The 19,436-nt window shown below is 45.4% G+C and overlaps 1 protein-coding gene across 6 annotated transcripts in view; it reads left to right on the top strand.

Annotated features, from left to right (window-relative positions):
• Positions 1-1,129: 1,129 nt before the first annotated feature.
• Positions 1,130-19,436, top strand: part of LOC128322622 (uncharacterized) — a 57,505-nt gene continuing 39,198 nt past the window's right edge. For 2 of the 6 annotated variants that reach the window (XR_008305826.1, XM_053244224.1), the window contains exons 1-8: positions 4,954-6,056; positions 6,315-6,354; positions 14,452-14,522; positions 15,759-15,933; positions 17,228-17,369; positions 18,079-18,197; positions 18,695-18,844; positions 19,073-19,215. Coding sequence is in view for 1 of the 6 variants with exons in the window: in XM_053244224.1 (XP_053100199.1) it covers positions 6,331-6,354; positions 14,452-14,522; positions 15,759-15,933; positions 17,228-17,369; positions 18,079-18,197; positions 18,695-18,844; positions 19,073-19,215 (824 nt within the window). In the remaining 5 variants the exon portion in view is untranslated. Of the gene's footprint in view, positions 1,237-2,876; positions 3,010-4,950; positions 6,057-6,314; positions 6,355-14,451; positions 14,523-15,758; positions 15,934-17,227; positions 17,370-18,078; positions 18,198-18,694; positions 18,845-19,072; positions 19,216-19,436 lie in introns of those variants that run through there. The other 4 variants (XR_008305829.1, XR_008305831.1, XR_008305828.1 and 1 more) reach the window with 4 other exon arrangements.

Raw genomic sequence — 19,436 nt, 5'->3', positions numbered from 1 at the left:
TCTTATATCAGCGTAAACAATTAGCAGTCTGACATTTACTCAACTAAGTTTACTTCAGCTAAGGTTGAAACCTTAGTATAATTATCCCAACCTGATCCATTTGTTTGTTTTCCTGGCTGTCCGTGGTATCCTCAAAAGTCTTCTCCAGGACCAAAGTTCAAAAGTGTCAATGCTTTTTCTATCTTGCTTCTTCAAAGTCCATATATATTATATACATATATATGTATATTATATATATATACACCATTATATATATATATATAGAGAGAGAGAGAGAGAGAGAGAGCGTTGTGTAGTGCTTAGAGTGCTGGACTAGGACCGGGGAGACCTGAGTTCAAATCCCCGTTCAGCCATGATACTAGCTGGGTGACTCTGGGCCAGTCGCTTCTCTCTCAGCCTAACCTACTTCACAGGGTTGTTGTGAGGAGAAACCTAAGTATGTAGTACACCACTCTGGGCTCCTTGGAGGAAGAGTGGGATATAAATGCAAAATAAAATAATAATAATAATAATAATAATTATTATTATTATTATATACAATGTTATGTACATAATTACATAAAATCTTTGTGTATTAAATTTTGAATACACACTAATTGTATTTCGGATTTTTATTTTTCACGATAACTAAGGGCGCTCAACAGAGTGTTGCATCTGGCCGCCAGATCCCCTAGAGCCGGCCCTGCTTCTTCTGCACGCAAAGCAAGTGTGTCTGACCATTGAGCTGCAGCCCTGAATGTCATTGGCAGTGAGGCACTGAATTGTCCCTACCCAGGGATTGTAGTGTCGAAGCTTCTTTATCCAAAACAAGATCAGAGTTGTGCTAACATTCACACGTGTGGGCTTTTATCCCCTCCACGCCCAGTTCTTTGGGTTCTCAGCAGTTTTGTGTTCTGGGGCATGTGTATGTGTGTGCGCGCACACACGTGCTTTGATTTTTGACTACAATTGGCCACTAAGTTGAATGGCAAGAGTTTTTTTACCCAGATGTGGATATATTTTATGGTATGGCATTAATCAAACTGAAAAGAACAACACCCCAAACTATCTCAGCCCACTATACACTTCCCCACCCCCACTGCCTTCTTTAATTTTGCAGGGGAAATCTGGTCTCCCTCTCTCTTTTTAGATATTCATGATAAACCTGAAACGTCGGAAAGACAGGCGGGATCGAATGTTGCGAACCTTGCACGAGCAGGAAATTGCTGTCAAGCTGGTAGAAGCTGTGGATGGAAAGTGAGTCTTGATCTGCCTCCTATGACTGTGGAAGGCTTAAACATCGTCTGGCACGATGCTTGAACCTCGACAACAGAACTATTTTTGATATGGTGAATTTGATGGATGGCAGGGCATGAAAGATATCTTTGAGGCAGTCTCTGTCACACTATCTGCCTGGAAATGCTTGTGGACTATGCAAAACACTGCAAGGCCTTTTTGAGCCTGACACACTCATCCACAGAGGAAGCTTCCTGCTAAATTTCTGCATAATTCATCAGCTCTGGCTTTGCTGTCTTCCATTCTACCTCCATTGAGGATAGGTATTCTGCCACTTCTCTGCATTGGGCATGACTGGATTGTTGTTCAGTTGTTCTTAATGCAGCAGAATTAATTGCCCTTATACAAGGATGCCTGATGCTGGTCAACATGACACCCTGCTTTGGATTTCCCTCCTTCTAGTCAGTGGAAACACCAGATTAGTGACTAATACAGATACCCAGAGCTGCTGAGGGCATCTGAATGCATGAAGCCGCTTTCTTCTGAACATTAGAAAGCTACCTTATACAAGCCAGACCATTGGTCGATCCATATCTATCTATCTGTATATATAATTCTCTAAGGCGTACCTGTGGCTAATCCCATGTGTGGCAGCTCTCGTGAGAATTCGCAAGCAGAAGCCTATGAGACCATGGTGATTGGGCAGTGGGGATTCTATATGCAGATAGAGAGGAGGAGACTGTCACGGTTTAAGTCAGTTGGAAAATACACGCACACAAACACACACACACACACATACACACACACACACGACCTGCAAGTAATTTTGCCCTACTGGAGGCTATCCTGACTAAGTTTATTAGATGCATTTTGCAGGTACCGTGTTGTGCTCCAAATGCTGTCATCAGAAGAGATGTTGGGCTTATTAGGCTGGAATCCTTATACTGGTGCTGTATCTTTAGATTTTGGTTAAAACTGAGTTTTGGACAGGTGTGTTTAGCCTCTTTGGCTATGAATGATGGTTTTAATTTGAGCTGGAAACGAGCTATGTTAAGTAAATTTTCTTTTTTTGGCCTCTCTGTAGAGGATTTGCATACTGTAGGAATTGAGCAAGCCAGGAAGTTAGTTAAGCAACGTGACCTGAATATAGAAGTTCAGCAAGAAGGTGCATGGATCAAGCAGGGTTTATACTTGGGGAGTCAAGCTATTAAACCAGCTAAGTACTTTGATGTGGTGCTTGTCCCTAAATTTAGACAAGCCCTCACTTTAGCGCGTTTAAATGTTCTTCCAACAGCAGTATTGGATGGCAGGTTTAAGGGAGTTCCGCTATTTTTATGACTTTGCCCATGTGGCAAAGGGGTTATAGAATTCACCTTGCATGTTATCCTTTATTGTGATTTTTATAGTGAACCCTGCTTAAGACTTATATCTTCTATGTTAGATAATTTGCCTGGCTGGTCTGATGAATTTTATTTAAATTATCTTTTAACTAATGTGGACACTGATATTATCTCTGTTATGGCCAGGTTTTGTTATATTATTTGTAAAATTTGTCCTGGTTTATTGTAAATGTTTGCTGGTCAATGACCAAATAAACTTCTCTCTCTCTCTCTCTCTCTCTCTCTCTGGGCAGGGGTCTGCAAAGAGAGGAGTCATGAGGGATGAAAGAACCCCTTCAGGAGAAGGAGGCTGCCACTGTGTGAATTAGATGAGGAAACAAGATGAACAAGATCTGAAACAAGATCTGTTAACTCAGAGAGGGAGAGGGAGGAGGAGAAGAAACGCAGGAGAAGAGTGAGTGGAGTAGAGAGAAAGAGAGAAAAATAGGGGAAGGGGAGAGAGAAAGAAGGAAGGGTGAGGGATGGGCCTGAGCCTGTCAGCGGCCTGAGGGGAATGAGCAGCCATGGTGGTGGCAGCAGCGAGGAAGGGCCTGGTCAACCACTGCTGCTGCAGCTCCTGTTGGGAGGAGCAGGAGTGGGGCTTGGATGAGGGTGGGGAGGTCTCTGGGAATAGGGGGCTGCAGCTTGGCCAATAGGTGCCACAATGCTGCAGCCATGACCAAGAGGGTTGAGGGGGGTGGAGTAAAGGGACGGAGGAGTGACCAGGAGAGGTAAGAGGGATGGAAGCAATGGGATGCAGGAGGAGGAGCAGGAGTGTGGCTCAGGTGAGGGTGGAGAGATCTGAGGTCTTCTGCATGGGTTAAGCTAGTATCTATATTATTAATTCTCCAAGTGTGGAGACTTGGTAGAAAGGAGGCGATTGGCTGACAGAGAGGGAGAGAGTTCCGGAGCAGCAGGGAGTTTTGAGGGGTGGCTGGAAAGCAGTTTGACAGTTGGCTTGGGGGTGCCGTGAAGCAGCAGGGAGCTTGGAGGCTGGGGTGGCTTCAGGACAGTTGGCTCTGGGGGCTGTGGGTGGCATATGGTTGGCTGAGCTGTGCCACGAAGCGGCAGAGAGAAGGGAGCTCAAAGGCTGTCAGGCGAGTGGGCAACAGTCCCTAGCATTGGCAGGGGGAAGCAAGAACTGTGAAACGGAGATAGAAAGACGGAGGACAGAGAGTGCAGGTGAGAGACTTGTGGGGGTGGAGCATGGGCGCGAGAGTTGCGGGGGGAGAGCACTCGCGATTGTGGCAGGTGGAGAGAGCGGGCGCGAAAGTTGGGGAGAGAGCAGGTGCGAGAGTTGCAGTGGGGGAGAGCGGGTGCGAGAGTTGCAGTGGGGGAGAGCGGGCGCGAGAGTTGCGGGGGGAGAGAGGGCGCGAGAGTTGCGGGGGGAGAGTGGGCGCAAGAGTTGCAGGGGGAGAGTGGGCGCGAGAGTTGCGGGGGGAGAGCGGGTGTGAGAGTTGCGGTGGCGGCGAGAGCGGGCGCGAGAGTTGTGGGGGTGGGATGCCATAGGCTCAGTGCAAGGTTAGCTAGTAAATACATTAAGATTCCCCTTATAAACAAAACACACACCAAATGAGCTAAGTGCAGCTTTCAGTTTGTCCACTAGGTGGCACAATTGAATTACCACATATGAAAGAAAAGGCAGGAAACTCTCCTCTTGGAGAAAGGCTGGGTCAAGTCCGAGAGGTTTTCTCTGAGTCCCCTCTTAGGGAGACGGAGTTCAGGAGTCCATCCAGTCTCTCCCAGGAGTCTTGCCATGCACAGCTCACCGTGACCTCTTCTGCTGTCCTGTGCTCTTGGCCCGTTTATCCTTCCTCTGAGGCGAAGGGATCCTGCTGTAATTAGCTGATTAATTGGGCAGAGGCCCACTCTCTCCCAGAAACAATAAAACGGAGCGAAACATACAGGGTTTTTCCTCCCACCCTCCCTGCCCTTCTCTCATATACTCAAGGCAGTCTAATCCAGCTCACTTTGCTCTTCCAGAAGGTTTTCAGGAAGAAGGAGGTGATCCTGGACAGTGTGAAGCAAAGTTTTGCAAGCCTATGAGGGAGGTCACCCTCAGAGGCTTGCATGTGCTTCATGGAGCGGTATTGTTTCGAGCCACACACCACACTTCCAGACAGGGCAGCTGATGGGGTGATGTCTCCACTCCTGCCGCATCTGTTTTTCTCCCCATGGAGTTCAACATGCATTCACTGCACAGTAACGGCAGTACTTTCAGGCAAGCCTGTTCCTTGAGCCCACAAGCAGGAAGCTTTTTAAAAGCGTTGAACATGCAGGCCGAAGCTGGCGGGGGGGGGGAGCAGGGAACTTGAGGACTAGCAGCTTAGTAGAAGGAAGTCCAACGAGGCCGGGAAGCAAAGCGTTTGGTGGTGAGCAAAGGGCCAAGGGGGCTGGCGGAAGGACTCGCAACAAGGGGCAAAGGGGTGGCATGTGGTACTGTGTCTTTAAGAAAGTGGATAACGGCTGGTTTCCCTCCCGATCTCTGTGGGTGAAGTTTGTCCAGGATTTTATTCTACCTTGGTCTTGTGAGTGTCCACAGAGTCATCCTGTAGTTTGTGCAGGTCGGTATCCTGCTTGCTTTTGCCCCTAGTGGGGAGAGTCAGTCTACCGAGGTGATCCACCAAGTGAGTACACCTAAGGGACCCACAGTCATATCAAGACATTACAAAAAGAAGATGAGGGGAAGTAGCATATGGGGCAGAGATCTTGAGGGGAAGGAGGACAGAAGTGGAACGAAGGCCTAATGAAAAGGCATGACAACACCTCAGCCGGCCTAAGGGCAAAAGGTGCTGACAGAGGGACAGAGACACGAGCAGTGATTTGTCAGGGAGGTTGTTGGAGAGGCAGAGGAAGGCGATGGACCAGACACAGACATCGGAGACAGTATGATTGATACATTGTGTAAAACCCAGCTTGTGGTGCCAGATCTCCAAGCCCACAATTCTATCGGCAAACACCATAAATGCTTGACGTGTCTTTCTTTTGTTTGTTTGTGATGGCCTGCATTGGGAGGGGGACGTGAATTGGAGTTAATTTGTGGTGAATCGGAGTCTTGAACTGGAGAGGCCAGGGGTGAAAACCCCACTCAGCATGAAGCTCAGAAGATGACCTCTTAGGACCAGCTAGCTCATAAGTTTATGGGATGGGTAACATAGGATGAATTCCCATGTGTGCCCCCCTGAGCTTTTTGAAGGGAAAGTAGGCTACATCAGTGATGGCCTTTTGGCCACCAGGGTGGAAGTGAAGTGCTGGCCAAGCATCACTGAATATCAGCTGCTGAGTCCTGTTGAAGAAATGTGGGGGCCTGGACTCAGTGCCGGTTGCCATAGTGCTTTGGCCCAGAGAGGCTCAGTGTCACAAAGGGCTGTGTGAACTGAAATGCTGGATGCTGGGAGTTGGTTGCTCTGTGGGTTGTAGGAGTGGCGTCGGGTTAGAAGTGAGAGTAGTGCTAGCTTGGCTGTAAGCTTGTTTATTGGCTTGTTTGAAATATTTGTCATTTTCTCATTTGTTGCTTACAATTCTTATATTTCTGTTCTCACATTTCTATAGAGATTGTATACAATTTGTTATTGTTCTGAAATCCTATTTTGTTACATCTATTATTATATTCTTACAATAGCTTTAGCTTTGTTTTGACACTCTTTTGTGGTATTGGATATTAGATATTATTACTTCAATGTAAAGTAAGTTGTCATGTTTTTTTTAATTCTTTCATAGAGTTTTTTCTTGAGATATGTCTTCTAGTGCATACACTGAGGTAAGTAGATTTTTACTAGCCTTGGGGCAAATATGCTTCAAAATATTCTCTGCAAATTCTCAGGGGTTGGAATATGAGGTGGGAAATTGAGTAATTCCTACTGAGCCTTAAAATATTAGAATATTCTACAAATAATTCTCCCTGCAGCCTCATTTGCAAAGGAAAGGGCACCTGCTAACTTTTAACAAATGCAGATAAAGTTGGTTGCCCAGCTATTATTTCCCATTATCACAGATTTAATTTGCAGATCGACTATTGATTCAGATGTGTCTGATTCTGTAAGAATTTGGCGTTTTTAATTAATTAGACTTTTTATTAATCTCAGAATGTCCAGAGTCTTCATGGCGTATCACCCTCTTTTTGCAAGCTGAAATTAAAAAGCAAAATTAAACCCAACATGTAAACCACCACATTTTCTGTGCTGAAAAGGAAGGAATGACTTGCAGAAAAATGTCAGGTCACACAGATCACTAAGTGGGAATTTCATGAAGAGTCCTGGCACGGGGGAACCAAACCGAGAGTAGTGATCTGGCTAGGATTTGGCAATATGCAGGCACAGGCATTCCATTTTTTCTTCTTCCCACATTTAGAACCCCCAAACTGGCTCAAACTCCAGCTGAACATGTGCAAAACCGAGCATGCCCAGTCCAATCTGAATCTGGTCCAGACTTGAACCACACTGGGGCCCTTCAACCAAAACTGGGGTTTTGTGCACACCCCTACTGTAGAGAACTATGCAGGAGCAGTTTCGTTAGTTGAAGATGAACTCCAATGCAGCACTTCAGGAAGGTCTGCAAGGTGGAGAACATCGCTTTTGGCCAAGAACTGGGGAGGAGACGAAATGTGTGCGAGTATAGATAAGCAGGCCCAGCTTAATGGGAATGCAATCTCAACGTATTTGCATTGATCCCTTTGAAGTCTACCTTATGCTAAACTTAAAGGAGCAATTGGCTGGGCTGATTTACATCTTGCTAATTGTTTATTCATCAAATGTAAATAGAAAAATGAAGGTGTAAATCAACCCAGCCAATTGCTGCTTTGTAAGTTTGTAGAGCAATTGGGGCTTCTTTTGTGGGCTTTGTTTCTTTTATTCACGTATAAGGTAGATTTCACCTGGACTTCAAAGGGCTCAATGCAAATGCACTCTTGCATTCCCATCAAGTCAGGCCTGACAACAACCCTGTGTGCTAGGTTAGGCTGAGAGATGAGCATGTGGCCCACAGCCCCACAGTGGCTTTCATAGCTGAACTGGGATTTTGAACTCGGGTCTGCCTGGTAAGCTGTCATGGGGTGGACGTAAGAAAAAACTAAATCAAAGCAAGAATGCACAGTACTGGTTTGATTTTCAACATACTACATTTTAAACATTTAACATTCTTCATCCAAATAACATACTGTCATACACACAGCCATCACTAGTACACACACGTAGTACAGACTTACATGCACTCATATACTTGTGAAGACTTTATTTGCAATTTGTAAAGAGGGGACCAGTTCTGAATATGTTTCTTTTCTGGTTGGCTTCCTTCCTTTGTAATCCAATACAGCTTCCATCATCTCTTCCTTTTGGCCACAGGCAGGGGAGTTATTGGTCAAACTGTAGCCATGAAACTGACTGGGTGACTTTAGGCAGTTCATTCTCTTCAGCCTGACTTACCTCACAGGACTATTGTGTAGATACAAGTGGGGAGGGAGAATCAATCACACACACAAACACACACACACACACACACTCTCACTCCTGAGTTCCAGGGAAGAAGGGCAGGATCCAAATTCCAGAAGATGGGGGGTGGGGGGGAAACTTGGGTCCCCAGATGTTGTTGGACTAATCCCACCCCAGCCATAGTGAACAAAAGCTAGGGATGATGGGAGTTGGAGTCCAGCCACAGCTGGTGAGCCTCGGGTTGGCTACATCCCTGAGCTGGAGCAAAGCTGCCCTAATTTGGCCCTCCCTCAGATGTTGGACTTGGGTGGAGACTCTGATAGTCCAAGACTCAAGGCAGTGGCACCGCAATGGTGTTGTAGAGAAGAAGGGAGAGGGAGTGTTATAGTGGTGAGAGTGTCAGACTAGGCACCAGGTCAGATCCCCATGTGTCCATGAAGCTCACTGGATGATTTTGACCCCTGCTAACTTGGCAAAGAGGCACCTTTTAACGTGGTGATTCTCTTTTATTTAGCAGGGGGAGAGTAACTGGCCCTATCCACCCACAGCACAGTACCTCCAGTGACTGTTGCTGGTCTCTATCTTATGTTTCTTTTTACTTTGTGAGCCTTTTGGGGACAGGGAGCCATCATATTTATTTATTATTTCTCTGTGTAAACCGCCCTAAGCCATTTTTGGATGGGCGGTATAGAAACTGATTACATACATACATACATACATACATACATACATACATTATTAATAGTAATAATAGTAATAATAATAATAATTTGGGCCACTCACCATCTCTCAGATAATCTATCTCATAAGATGGTTGTGAGTTTAAAATGGTGGTGCAGGGGAACCATGTATGTTAAGAACATAAGCACACCCCTGCTGGATCAGGCTCAAGCCCATCTAGTCTAGCATCCAGTGGGCCACCAGAAGCCCCTGAGAAGCCCACAGGCAAGAGCTGAGGGCATCCCCGTCTCATGTTGTTGCTCCCCTACAACTGGTACGTAGAGGCATCTTCACTCTGAGGCTGAGGGTAGCCTATAGCCATCAGACTAATAGCCACTGAAAGACCTGTCTTCCATGAATTTATCCAAACCCATCTTAAAACCAGCCAGACTGCTGGCAGTCACCACATCCTATGGCAGAGAATTCCATCGATTAATTATGCGCTGTGTGAAAAGGTACTTCCTTTTGTTGGTCCTAAGTTTCTTGACAATCACTTTCATATGGTGACCCCTGGTTTTAGTGTTGTGAGAGAGGGAGAAAGATTTCTCTCTATCCATTATTTCTACTCCAGACATAATTTTATACACCTCTATCATGTCTCCCTGTAGTTGCCTCTTTTACAAACTAAAAAGCCCTAGATGCTGTAGCTTTGCCTCATAAGGAAGGTGCTCTAGGCCCCTGATCATCTTGATTGCCCTCTTCTGCACCTCTTCCAGTTACACAATGTCTTTCTTAAGATATGGTGACCAGAACTGTACACCGTAATCCAAATGTGGCGGCACCATAGATTTGTAGTATTATTATTTCTTGTTTACACAGTCAGACAGGTGTTATTGACTGGTTTGTTTTATCCAGACATCGAGTCCTTCCCAAGGACCTGGGATGCCAGAATTTTATTGTTAATTGTTATAGATATCGTCGCAGAATATAGGCTGTTCCCAGTAAAGCTGCTTTTTGTAATGGGCTGATGGTGATTTCTGTGGCCCCTATGGTGTTGAGGTGCTCTTCAAGGTCTTTTGGAACTGCACCCAGGGCGCCAATTACCACTGGGATTATTTTGGTCTTTTTCTGCCACAGCCTTTCAATTTCAATTTGTAGATCTTTGTATTTGGTGATTTTTTCTATTTCTTTTTCTTCTATTCTGCTATCCCCTGGTATTGCTATGTCGATTATTTTCACTTGTTTTTCTTTCTTCTCAACTACAGTTATATCTGGTGTATTGTGTGGCAGATGTTTGTTTGTTTATAGTCGGAAGTCCCATAATATTTTTACATCTTCATTTTCTTCAACTTTTTCAATTTTATGGTCCCACCAATTCTTGGCTACAGGTAGCTTGTATTTTTTGCAGATGTGCCAGTGTCTCATCCCTGCTACCTTGTCATGCCTTTGTTTGTAGTCAGTCTGTGCGATCTTTTTACAACAGCTGATCAGGTGGTCCACTGTTTCATCTGCTTCTTTACAAAGGCAGCACTTGCTGTTTGTTGTGGATTTTTCTACATTTGCTGTTATTGCATTTGTTCTTAGTGCCTGTTCTTGTGCAACCAGTATTAAACCCTCTGTTTCTTTCTTCAAGTTGCCATTCTTAAGCCGTTGCCAGGTCTTGGTGATGACTGATTTTCCACTTATATTGTGCAAATATTGACCATGCAGGGGCTTATTTCTCCATTTTTCTGCTCGGTTCTTGACTTGTTCTTTCTTGGCCTGCTTTCTTTCATTGGTGTTGAATAGTTACGCATTATTGACCATTTGAAGTGCATCTTCTTCACTGTCCTTGATATATTCTTCAAGGCCTCTTTTCTCCTCCTCTACTGTTTGATGGACTTGCAGCATTCCTTTTCCACCTGAGCTGCGAGGGAGGTAGAGCCTATCGACATCACTGCGGGGGTGCAGAGCATGATTGATGGTCATGATTTTCCTGGTCTTACGATCTAGTGTCTCTAGCTCTGTCTGGGTCTAGTCTATTATTCTTGCAGTGTATCTGATAACAGGTATAGCCCAGGTGTTTAGGGCTTGTATGGTGTTCCCGCCATTGAGTTTGGACTTGAGGATTTTTCTAACTCTCCTGATGTATTCACTTCCAATTTTTCTTTTAACTTCAGTGTGTGCGATGTTATCAGCCTGGAGAATGCCCAAGTATTTGTAAGGTTCTTTCTCTTCCAGGTTCTTGATCTTGCTTCCATTGGGCAGTTCTATTCCTTCTATTTTTGTTATTTTCCCTCTGTTCATTATTAATGCAGCACACTTGTCTAGTTCAAACTCCATTGCTATATCACTACTGAATATACGGACAGTGTTTAGCAATGATTCTATTTCTGACTGGGACTTTCCATACAACTTCAGATCGTCCATGTACAGCAGATGGTTGATTTTACTTGATGTTTTAGATGTTTGGTATCCAAGGCCTGTTTTGTTTAGTATTTGTGAAAGTGGGGTCATGGCGATTACAAACAACAGAGGGGATAGTGAGTCCCCTTGGAAAATGCCTCTTCTAATGCTAACCTGTCCAAGTGTCTCGCCATTGATTGTTAACTGTGCACTCCACCTGCTCATTGCTTTTTAAATAAATATCTGAATGTTTTTGCTGACACCAGTTGTTTCTAAACATTTTAGTATCCATGTGTGAGGCAATGAATCGAAGGCTTTCTTGTAGTCAATTCATGCAACACTTAGATTGATTTATCTTCTCTTGCAATTTTCTAAAATCATTTTGTCAATCAACAGCTGGTCTTTTGTGCCTCTGGTGTTTGGGCAATTTCCTTTCTGTTCAACTGGAAGCTGTTTGTTAGTTAATAAGTGTTGCATCACTTCATCTGCTATTATTCCAGTTAATAATTTGAACATGGTTGGCAGACAGGTTATCGGTCTATAATTACTTGGAACTGCACCTTTTGCTGGGTCTTTCATTATGAGATGAGTTTTCCCAGTTGTTAGCCATTGTTCAATATCACCTCCTTGCAAAATGTGATTGAACTGTTTTGATAGTTGTTTATGAAGGCTTGTTAGGTGTTTAAGCCAAAAGCCATGCAGTTCATGCTTGGCGCAGTCCAATTTTTAATTTTCTTTGCTCTTTCACTTATTAATTCTGGTGTTATTATTAGATCTTGCATTTGTTGGTTACATTTTTTGACCTCTTTCATCCAGCCTGCTTTTTTATTATAATCTATTGGATTGTCCCATAATTTTCCCCAGAATTGCACTGTTTCTTCTTTATTTGGTGTTTCTAGGTTTCTTGCAGTTTCTCCTTCTATGCTTTGGTAGAAACATCTCTGATGCGACTGGAATTGGAGATTCTGCCTGTGTTGTGTAGTTCTGGCTTCATATCTGCTAATCTTCTTTGACACTGCTGTTATTTGCTGCTTTATTATTTCCAGGACTTCTCTAATTTTCCTTGAATTGAGGTGGTATTTTTGGATCAGATACTGTTTGGTGTTTTCATTCTTCAGCTTCTTGTCTTTCATATCTTTCAATTTACTAGCATCTGATCTAAGCCTGGAGATTTTATTTTCTAATCTAATCTTACATTTAGGTGTTGTACTGCTTTCTTTTTTGACAGGTCCATTAATCTTATATCCGAGCTCTTGTGTTGTTATTGTTGCTGCACTGTACATTAGTTGGTTTGTTTCTTGCAAATTATTAGTTGTTATTTCTGCAAGTGCAGCATTGACATCTTTTAATACCTGAGCGAGTTGTTTTTTGGCAACTGTTTTTAGAGCTGGAAGTCGAACCCTGGTGGTTGTTTGGTTCATGTGCTCAGTTATTTTTTGCTTTAGTTCTTGTTGCTTTTCTGTTAAACGGCATTTGGGTTTTTGAGGTGAAGGCAAAGGGGAGGTTGCCTGGTTTTGATTTTGAAACAGTTCACTGGCATCCTCTATTTCCAACACCACCTGCGCCTGAGCCACTGTTTCAGTTGGTGGTAATTCTTCTTCCATGTCTTGAGCCTGTGTTGCTCTTTGCAGTTCTTCCAGCTCAACTCCTGTGAATACTTTATTTCTTATTATGAATCTTCTCTGGTCTGCTAGCCTTTGTTCTGTTATTTCTGTATCTGGATGCTTCTCTTTCCAAATTTGGTACATGTATTATTTCTTGTTTACACAGTCAGACAGGTGTTATTGACTGGTTTGTTTTATCCAGACATCGAGTCCTTCCCAAGGACCTGGGATGGCTGAATTTTATTGTCAGTTGTTACAGATATCGTTGCAGAATATAGGCTGTTCCCAGTAAAGCTGCTTTTTGTAATTGGCTGATGGTGATTTCTGTGGCCATAAGCCAATTACAAAAAGCAGCTTTACTGGGAACATGTATTATTATTATTATTATTATTATTACTACATTTTCCAAGGAGCCCAGAGCGGTGTACTACATACTTGAGTTTCTTTTTCACAACAACCCTGTGAAGTAGGTTGGGCTAAGAGAGAAATGACTGGCCCAGAGTCACCCAGCTAGTTTTATGGCTGAATGGGGATTTGAACTCGGGTCTCCCCTGTCCTAGTCCAGCATTCTAACCACTACACCACACTGGCTCTCCATTATTATTAGTATTATTAGTATTAGGGTATTATATTAGCCTTTTAATTTTCATTCCCCTTCCTAATTATCCCTACCATGGAATTTGCCTTTTTCACAGCTGCCATGCACTGAGTTGGCACTTTCAACAAGCTGTCCACCACGAGCCCATGATCTCCTGGCCATTCACCGACAGCTCAGATCCCATCAGCGTACTTGTGAACTTGGGTTTTTTTACCCCAATGTGCATCACTTTACACTTGCTTATGTTGAATGGCATTTGCCATTTTGTTGCCCACTCACCCAGTTTGGAGAGATTGTTTGGGATTTTGCTACCTTAAATTTAGATTTACATATGAGGCGGTATAAAAATATGATATAGATAGATAGATAGATTAGATTAGATAAGATTAGATTAGATTAGATAGTTTAGTGTTGTCTGCAAATTTGGCCACCTTGCTGCTTACCCCAACTTCTAGATCATTTTTGAATAAATTAAAAAGCACTGGTCCAAGTACAGAATCCAGGGGTGTTAGGAATTCTCTCTGTTAAGAGATACCCTTCTATTACAGCAGAGTGCACAGAGGCAAAACACAGCGGAGTCTACCCAGGCATGCCTGTTTGCTAAGAGCAAAAGAAACTTGGAGCCAGTTCATAGTTTCTAATCAATATAAGAAGTCTTATTTGGAGAACTCCATTCTAGATACGAAAGTGGAGAGATAGAATCTCTAATCTATCTATCTAGCTGGATGGATGCATAGAGATGCTATCGCATCTCAGCACACATGGTGCAGAGAGGGAGGCAAGCATGTGTGATAGGGAGAAGAGGAGAAAGGGAGGGAGGCAGGAAGTAACTAAGTCCCTGAGAGTAGCAATCTACATATCAAAAGGATAGTGTCAGAGCAGTAGAGAGGAGGAATGACCAATGTCTTGACCCCTCCAGCCCTCTGACTCACTAATCTGTCCCCCTCTGTCATTGAGGCATGAGGCAGCACAGAGTCCTTCACTTCCAACATGGGGGACCCCACTTCTTGCTTCCCTCCATTGTGAAAACTCTCCATTTATACCTACCCTCTTGCTCCCTGTCCTTCAACCAGTTACCATTCTTCACAGGAACCTACATGAAGCCCTTGCTCTGATCTTCTTGGAGGAAAAGCGAACTAATGTTCTGATCCTCCGGTCTCTTGACTCTCATTTCTCATTCACAGTCTGATGAATTTGATGAGGACCTCATGTCCGCTAGCAGCATGGGAGAAGAAGAGGCGGCTGCTCTTATGAGGTAAAGCACACTGAGGTTCCTTTCCCTCTTCAGTGGCAGAAGGCCAGAAGCTGGGTTTCTAAAACTGAACTGTTGGTGGCTTCTGGTGAAGCAACGGACATTCTGACTCATGTGGATGAGTGACAGCCACTGTCTGCTCTCTGTAGGTGTCCTTTGAGGGCATCTGCCCACACATCTCGAAGGACGCTCCCCCAGCCTGCTGTTTGCCCATCAGGTAGCACAGCAGCAGCAGCAGCAGTTATGGCAACGGACAGAGAGGGGCTTCTCTTCCTCCCTGAGGTGTTCTGGCACACAGCTCAACAGCATATCTGGAGTGAAGCCGAACCTGGCTCAGTGCAAGGCAGCTGCCTATGTCCAGGGGAAACATATGGGACAGAGCCACTGCTCTGCATGCAGAAAGGGCCAGGTCCTTCAACTCTCCATGGCTGGCGTCATTCACAGCAGCCCCATGGCTCCTCCTCCCCCAGTATCGGCAGAGGGCCAGCCTGCCTGAAATTGCTGTCTCACAAGAGTATGGCTTCTGAGTCTCTCTCTCCCCTCCTGTTGCTGTTTTTCTGCACAGACTCCAGCCCAGCACAAGGCCCTGCAAAATGCTGTGGTCCCCTCTAGCTGCAGTCGGCTTAAACCAGTCCTGTTGCCTAAGGCCGTCAAAGGGGAACCAAGTAAAGCCCATCTGGTTTGGCTTGGCCTTTGCTGAGCATGTCCACTGGAAGCTTGACACTTCTTTGTCTACTGCCTAGTTTTGCTTCTGATGAGCTATATCTGCTACCAACTGCTGACAGGATCCTGATGACTGCATAGAGATGTCTCATTCTGCGCTCCGGTATCTGTCAGAAGCTGGAAGTTGCTGGGGATGATGTGGGATGTCTTGGTTCAGGGATTCCCAACCTGTGGTACTGTAGATGTTTCTGAACAACTCCTCTCATCATCCCCAGCCACAATAAATTATAGCTAGGGATGATGGGAGTTGTAGTTCAGCAACATCTGGAGTGCCACAGGTTGGGAACTGCTGCCTTAGTTGCTAGTCCAGCACTCTCACCCCCAAATGTTAGCTGCTGTGGATCTTAGCTGCTCGGCCCTGTGGAGTCCTTACCCGATGACAAGGGATATGTTTCCCCGCATATCCCGCAAAAACAAAGTGGGCAGCACAGATGACTTTTCTACGGAGGGATCCAGAAGCTGTTAGTTAACCACAGCTTCTTTTCCACTCCTGTTGCTCTCTCTCCTCCTTTTTAGAGACCTGGAGCAGTCCGTGAGTTTTTCCATCGGTATCCTCCCAGAAGGTTTGAGCGAGGAAAAGCTCGTAATTGAACTCGCTTCTGTCCTCCTCGGCCTGACGAGTGAAGACCCAGAGATCAAATTGAAGGCTCTCCAGAACTTCTTCAGGAACCTCACAGGGGTCAAGGCTGATGTGAGTTCCTTGGTGGAGCCCTTTAGGCAACACAGCACTCCCAGCCCCTCTCAAGGCTTCCCCTCCCAGGCCCATCATACAAGGCACCCGGCATGCAATAAGCCACCAGAATGCTTAGCACCTACATAGCATGTCTAGAGTATTTAGTGCACTTCACAGAAGTGATCTCAGGAGACTCTGCAACAACCCTGCAAAGGTCGGCCACTATTATGATAACTAGGTGGCAGCTAGTGGGGCTGAGGCTGAGAGAAGCTTGCCAAAACAGCCAAGTGACTCCATGGTTGAGATGAGATTTGAACTGGGGTCTTTGCAAGGCATATTCTTAGACCTGATAGCAGCTCTCCAGCGATCCCCCTGTGTTATCCTTGTATGCACATCACAGCTAGAGACAGAATGCCATGTCCCAAATTCTGCCTTTGCCTCAGAACACAAAGCCAGATCACCAAAGCTTTATTGTTCATGAAATAAAACTTCTTTTGAACCTCCTCATCCTTCATACCACTTCCTCTGTCTAAAGCATGTGGGGGAATTTTTCTCACCACTGTTTGAGCAGCTGCAAAATCTCACTCTTCCTAATCATTTTTTTAAAACAATTTTTCCACAGCCCTGTCTAGGGCTGCAATCCTATTCCCAGGATCTAGCCTAGGTGGAAGACCTATTGAGCTCAGCAAGATTGACATCTGAATACACATGAATAGAATCAGGCTCCATGCATACATATAGGAGGCTGAAGTCAGTCTTCTTCTAAATCAGGTGACATCACACAACTCCCCCCAAAATAAGACCACCACCCCCGGAACAAACTGACCCTCTTTTATCCCAAAACATCCACAGGGGACCCACTTTAATTCCTGTCAGTCTCTTTCTTTGTGTACTTCTCTTCTTCTTTAAAAAGAACTTAAAGAAGAAGAAGTAGTGATGCTGCTGCTCCTGCAACACACATGGGCAATGGGGCTGTGACTCCGTTGTGGGTCACAATCCACAAATTAAAAAAGACAAACAGGGTAGACTGGACAGTGAATTTCTCTTGACTGTCACTGCCATTCACTGCTGGCACCAGAGATTCAAATGGTTCTTTTAATGGTGATGTGTGTCCACGGCCAAAGGGCAAATGAGCCTGTAGCCACCTCTTCCCCACTAGGTGATTATTACCCAATAATGAGCAACACGGATGGGTTTTGCAGGCTGGTCAGAAGTGGCGTGTGAGGAGCAAAATGTCCCGGAGGATAAAGTCCCGTTCTTGGAGCTGATGGTCCTTTTCTCCTAACAGCTATTAATCTGTGTCTTTCCTCAGCCATGTGGACAGCTGCCTGAAGAACTGATTGGACGTCTGGTGGCAGTGACTTGCCTCTGTGCTTTAGATGAGAACAGAGAGATCAGGCAGATGGCGGCAGAAGTCCTGTGTGAGCTCCTGCCCATGCTGCGCCGTGGAGAACGTAAGTCAGAAAGGAACTAGATCTGCTGCCTGCCAAAATCACTGAACTTCATTACCCAAGCAGAACATTACCTGGTGGGATCAGAGCCCCAGGAAGTTCAGAGACTGCCAGATGGATGGTCCCGGCAGGGATACAGGTTCCTTCGGCTCACTTGCCACAGCAGTTTCCAAATGGAGTTCTCTAGATAGTTCCAGAAGTAGCCAGGGATTGATTATTGTGGGGAACAGCTACGGCTAGCAGTGCTCATATTTGCCCCCATAGCTGGGCCCTTAATGACTGTTTGATCCAGAGCAGGTGATCTTGCACACGTGCTCATTCCTGTGTACCAGGCTGCTTTGGAGAGCACAGGAGCAGAACTTCTACTGTCCTCTTGGCAGCTGAAGCCATAAGGCCTGCTCCAAACAGAACCGCATTCTGTTTGGTGACAAACATGTGGGCCTGAAAAGACAGTAAATGGATTCCAGGTTCTGCTGTGACTCCATCTCTGGCCTGATCGCACCAGGCTCTGTGTCAGATCACTGCCAGGCTTTGCATGCTGGGTCCACCTAGGAGGGCAATCGTGTGTGAATCCAAAGCAGACCGCTCTGCTTCCTCCACCCAGAGAGGGTCAAGCAATGGCAGGACTGAGGGAGGGAGGTTGCTAGGAAGTGGTGCTGTCCAACCTAGGATGGAATGAGTGAGCTCCCATCCCTATTCCTTTCCATTGCAGAGAGGCTGATGTATACACCTTGGGGCAAGGACCTGGTAAAACGAGCTCTCTCTGCCCTGGGACCAACTAGAGAACCCAACCCTTCTTTCTTCAGCGGAAACTGCTACAACCTTGCAATGGTGAGTTATCATTATATGAGTCAGAGGGCTTCTTGAATCCATTTGAGTGTGTCTCTGAGTCCCACATCCTCCTTAAAAGCCACCACACTCTCTTTTTCTGAGGACAGGGACAGTCCAGGAGGCTGGCTGAAAGCTACAGCTGTGACATGCTATCTCCTGGAAGCAAGAATGGCCATGTTGGGTCAGACGCGTCTGTGAATGGGACTTGACAAAACCATACATGTTGAAATGGAAATAATATACCCGTAGTTCAATTGTATGTGTATGATATGTTTTGCACATTAGCATGGCTTCGTACTTATAGCATGTTGTATTCATAGTATTGTGTATTAGATCCCTTTGTTCTGTATTAATATAAAACAGTCCTGCTATTCCAAGACAGTGTCTCTTCCTTTGTTCCATCACTTCCTTTGCTCTTTTAGACAGTCTTCCAGCCTGCCCACATGGGCAAATGGCAGACAATGCATGTTATTCACAGGTGTTGTGTTTTGTTTCAGGTCTTCGGTGGATTCCTCTCCTCCGAGCAGCTCCTGGAGGTCATGCATTTCTTGGGAGGGGATCTGACCACTGAAGGCTCATTTGACCTCCTAAACGTATTCCACCTGCTGCGCGAGGTCATAAAGCAGTTCAGCGGCAAGTCAATGTGGGTAAGGAGCCGTGAGGAGCCCCCCGGGAAGGATGTCAATCAGTCTTATGCCTCTGGGTTGCATGAACCTGATCCTCCGCATGGTTGATGGCATTAAACTTGGTCTTCTAAAGTGTTAAAGTAGAGAACTTTGTGATGCCTTTGCATCCACCCTGCCTAGGACAGTGAAAGCCCTTGAGCCAGCCTTGCTTCCTAGTGCCTTATGAATAACCCTCTTCTTACCTGACAGTTGGAGGAACTTCTGGACCACTTGTTCATCCGGCTGAAGGACAGAGTCCCACATGGTCAAGACGTAGCCTTGCTAGCCTTCCCCATCTTGGCAGTAGATCATCTTGAGGAGGTGGTGCTATACCTCCTCAAACACCCTTTCAGGTATGGAACATGCTGGAGCTTGTACTAATTTGGGTGACCCCCTTGGGGATCTGTGGGGCTTCCCCAAAGAGCACCTTTCCCCCTGCTGCTGATGCAACCCAGGGTGTGCTTCCCAGCAGATGCATCAGTTGTGCCCCTTTGTTCTCCTTGCTGGCCTGCCTACAGTACATGGAAACTGGGGGCGGTCTAAGGCTGGGGTGGTGATATGGGGCTCACAGGCT

The sequence above is a fragment of the Hemicordylus capensis genome, chromosome 4 (assembly GCF_027244095.1).
Source record: "Hemicordylus capensis ecotype Gifberg chromosome 4, rHemCap1.1.pri, whole genome shotgun sequence".
In the NCBI taxonomy this organism is placed as follows: domain Eukaryota; kingdom Metazoa; phylum Chordata; class Lepidosauria; order Squamata; family Cordylidae; genus Hemicordylus; species Hemicordylus capensis.
This window is presented reverse-complemented; position numbering and strand designations above follow the sequence as displayed.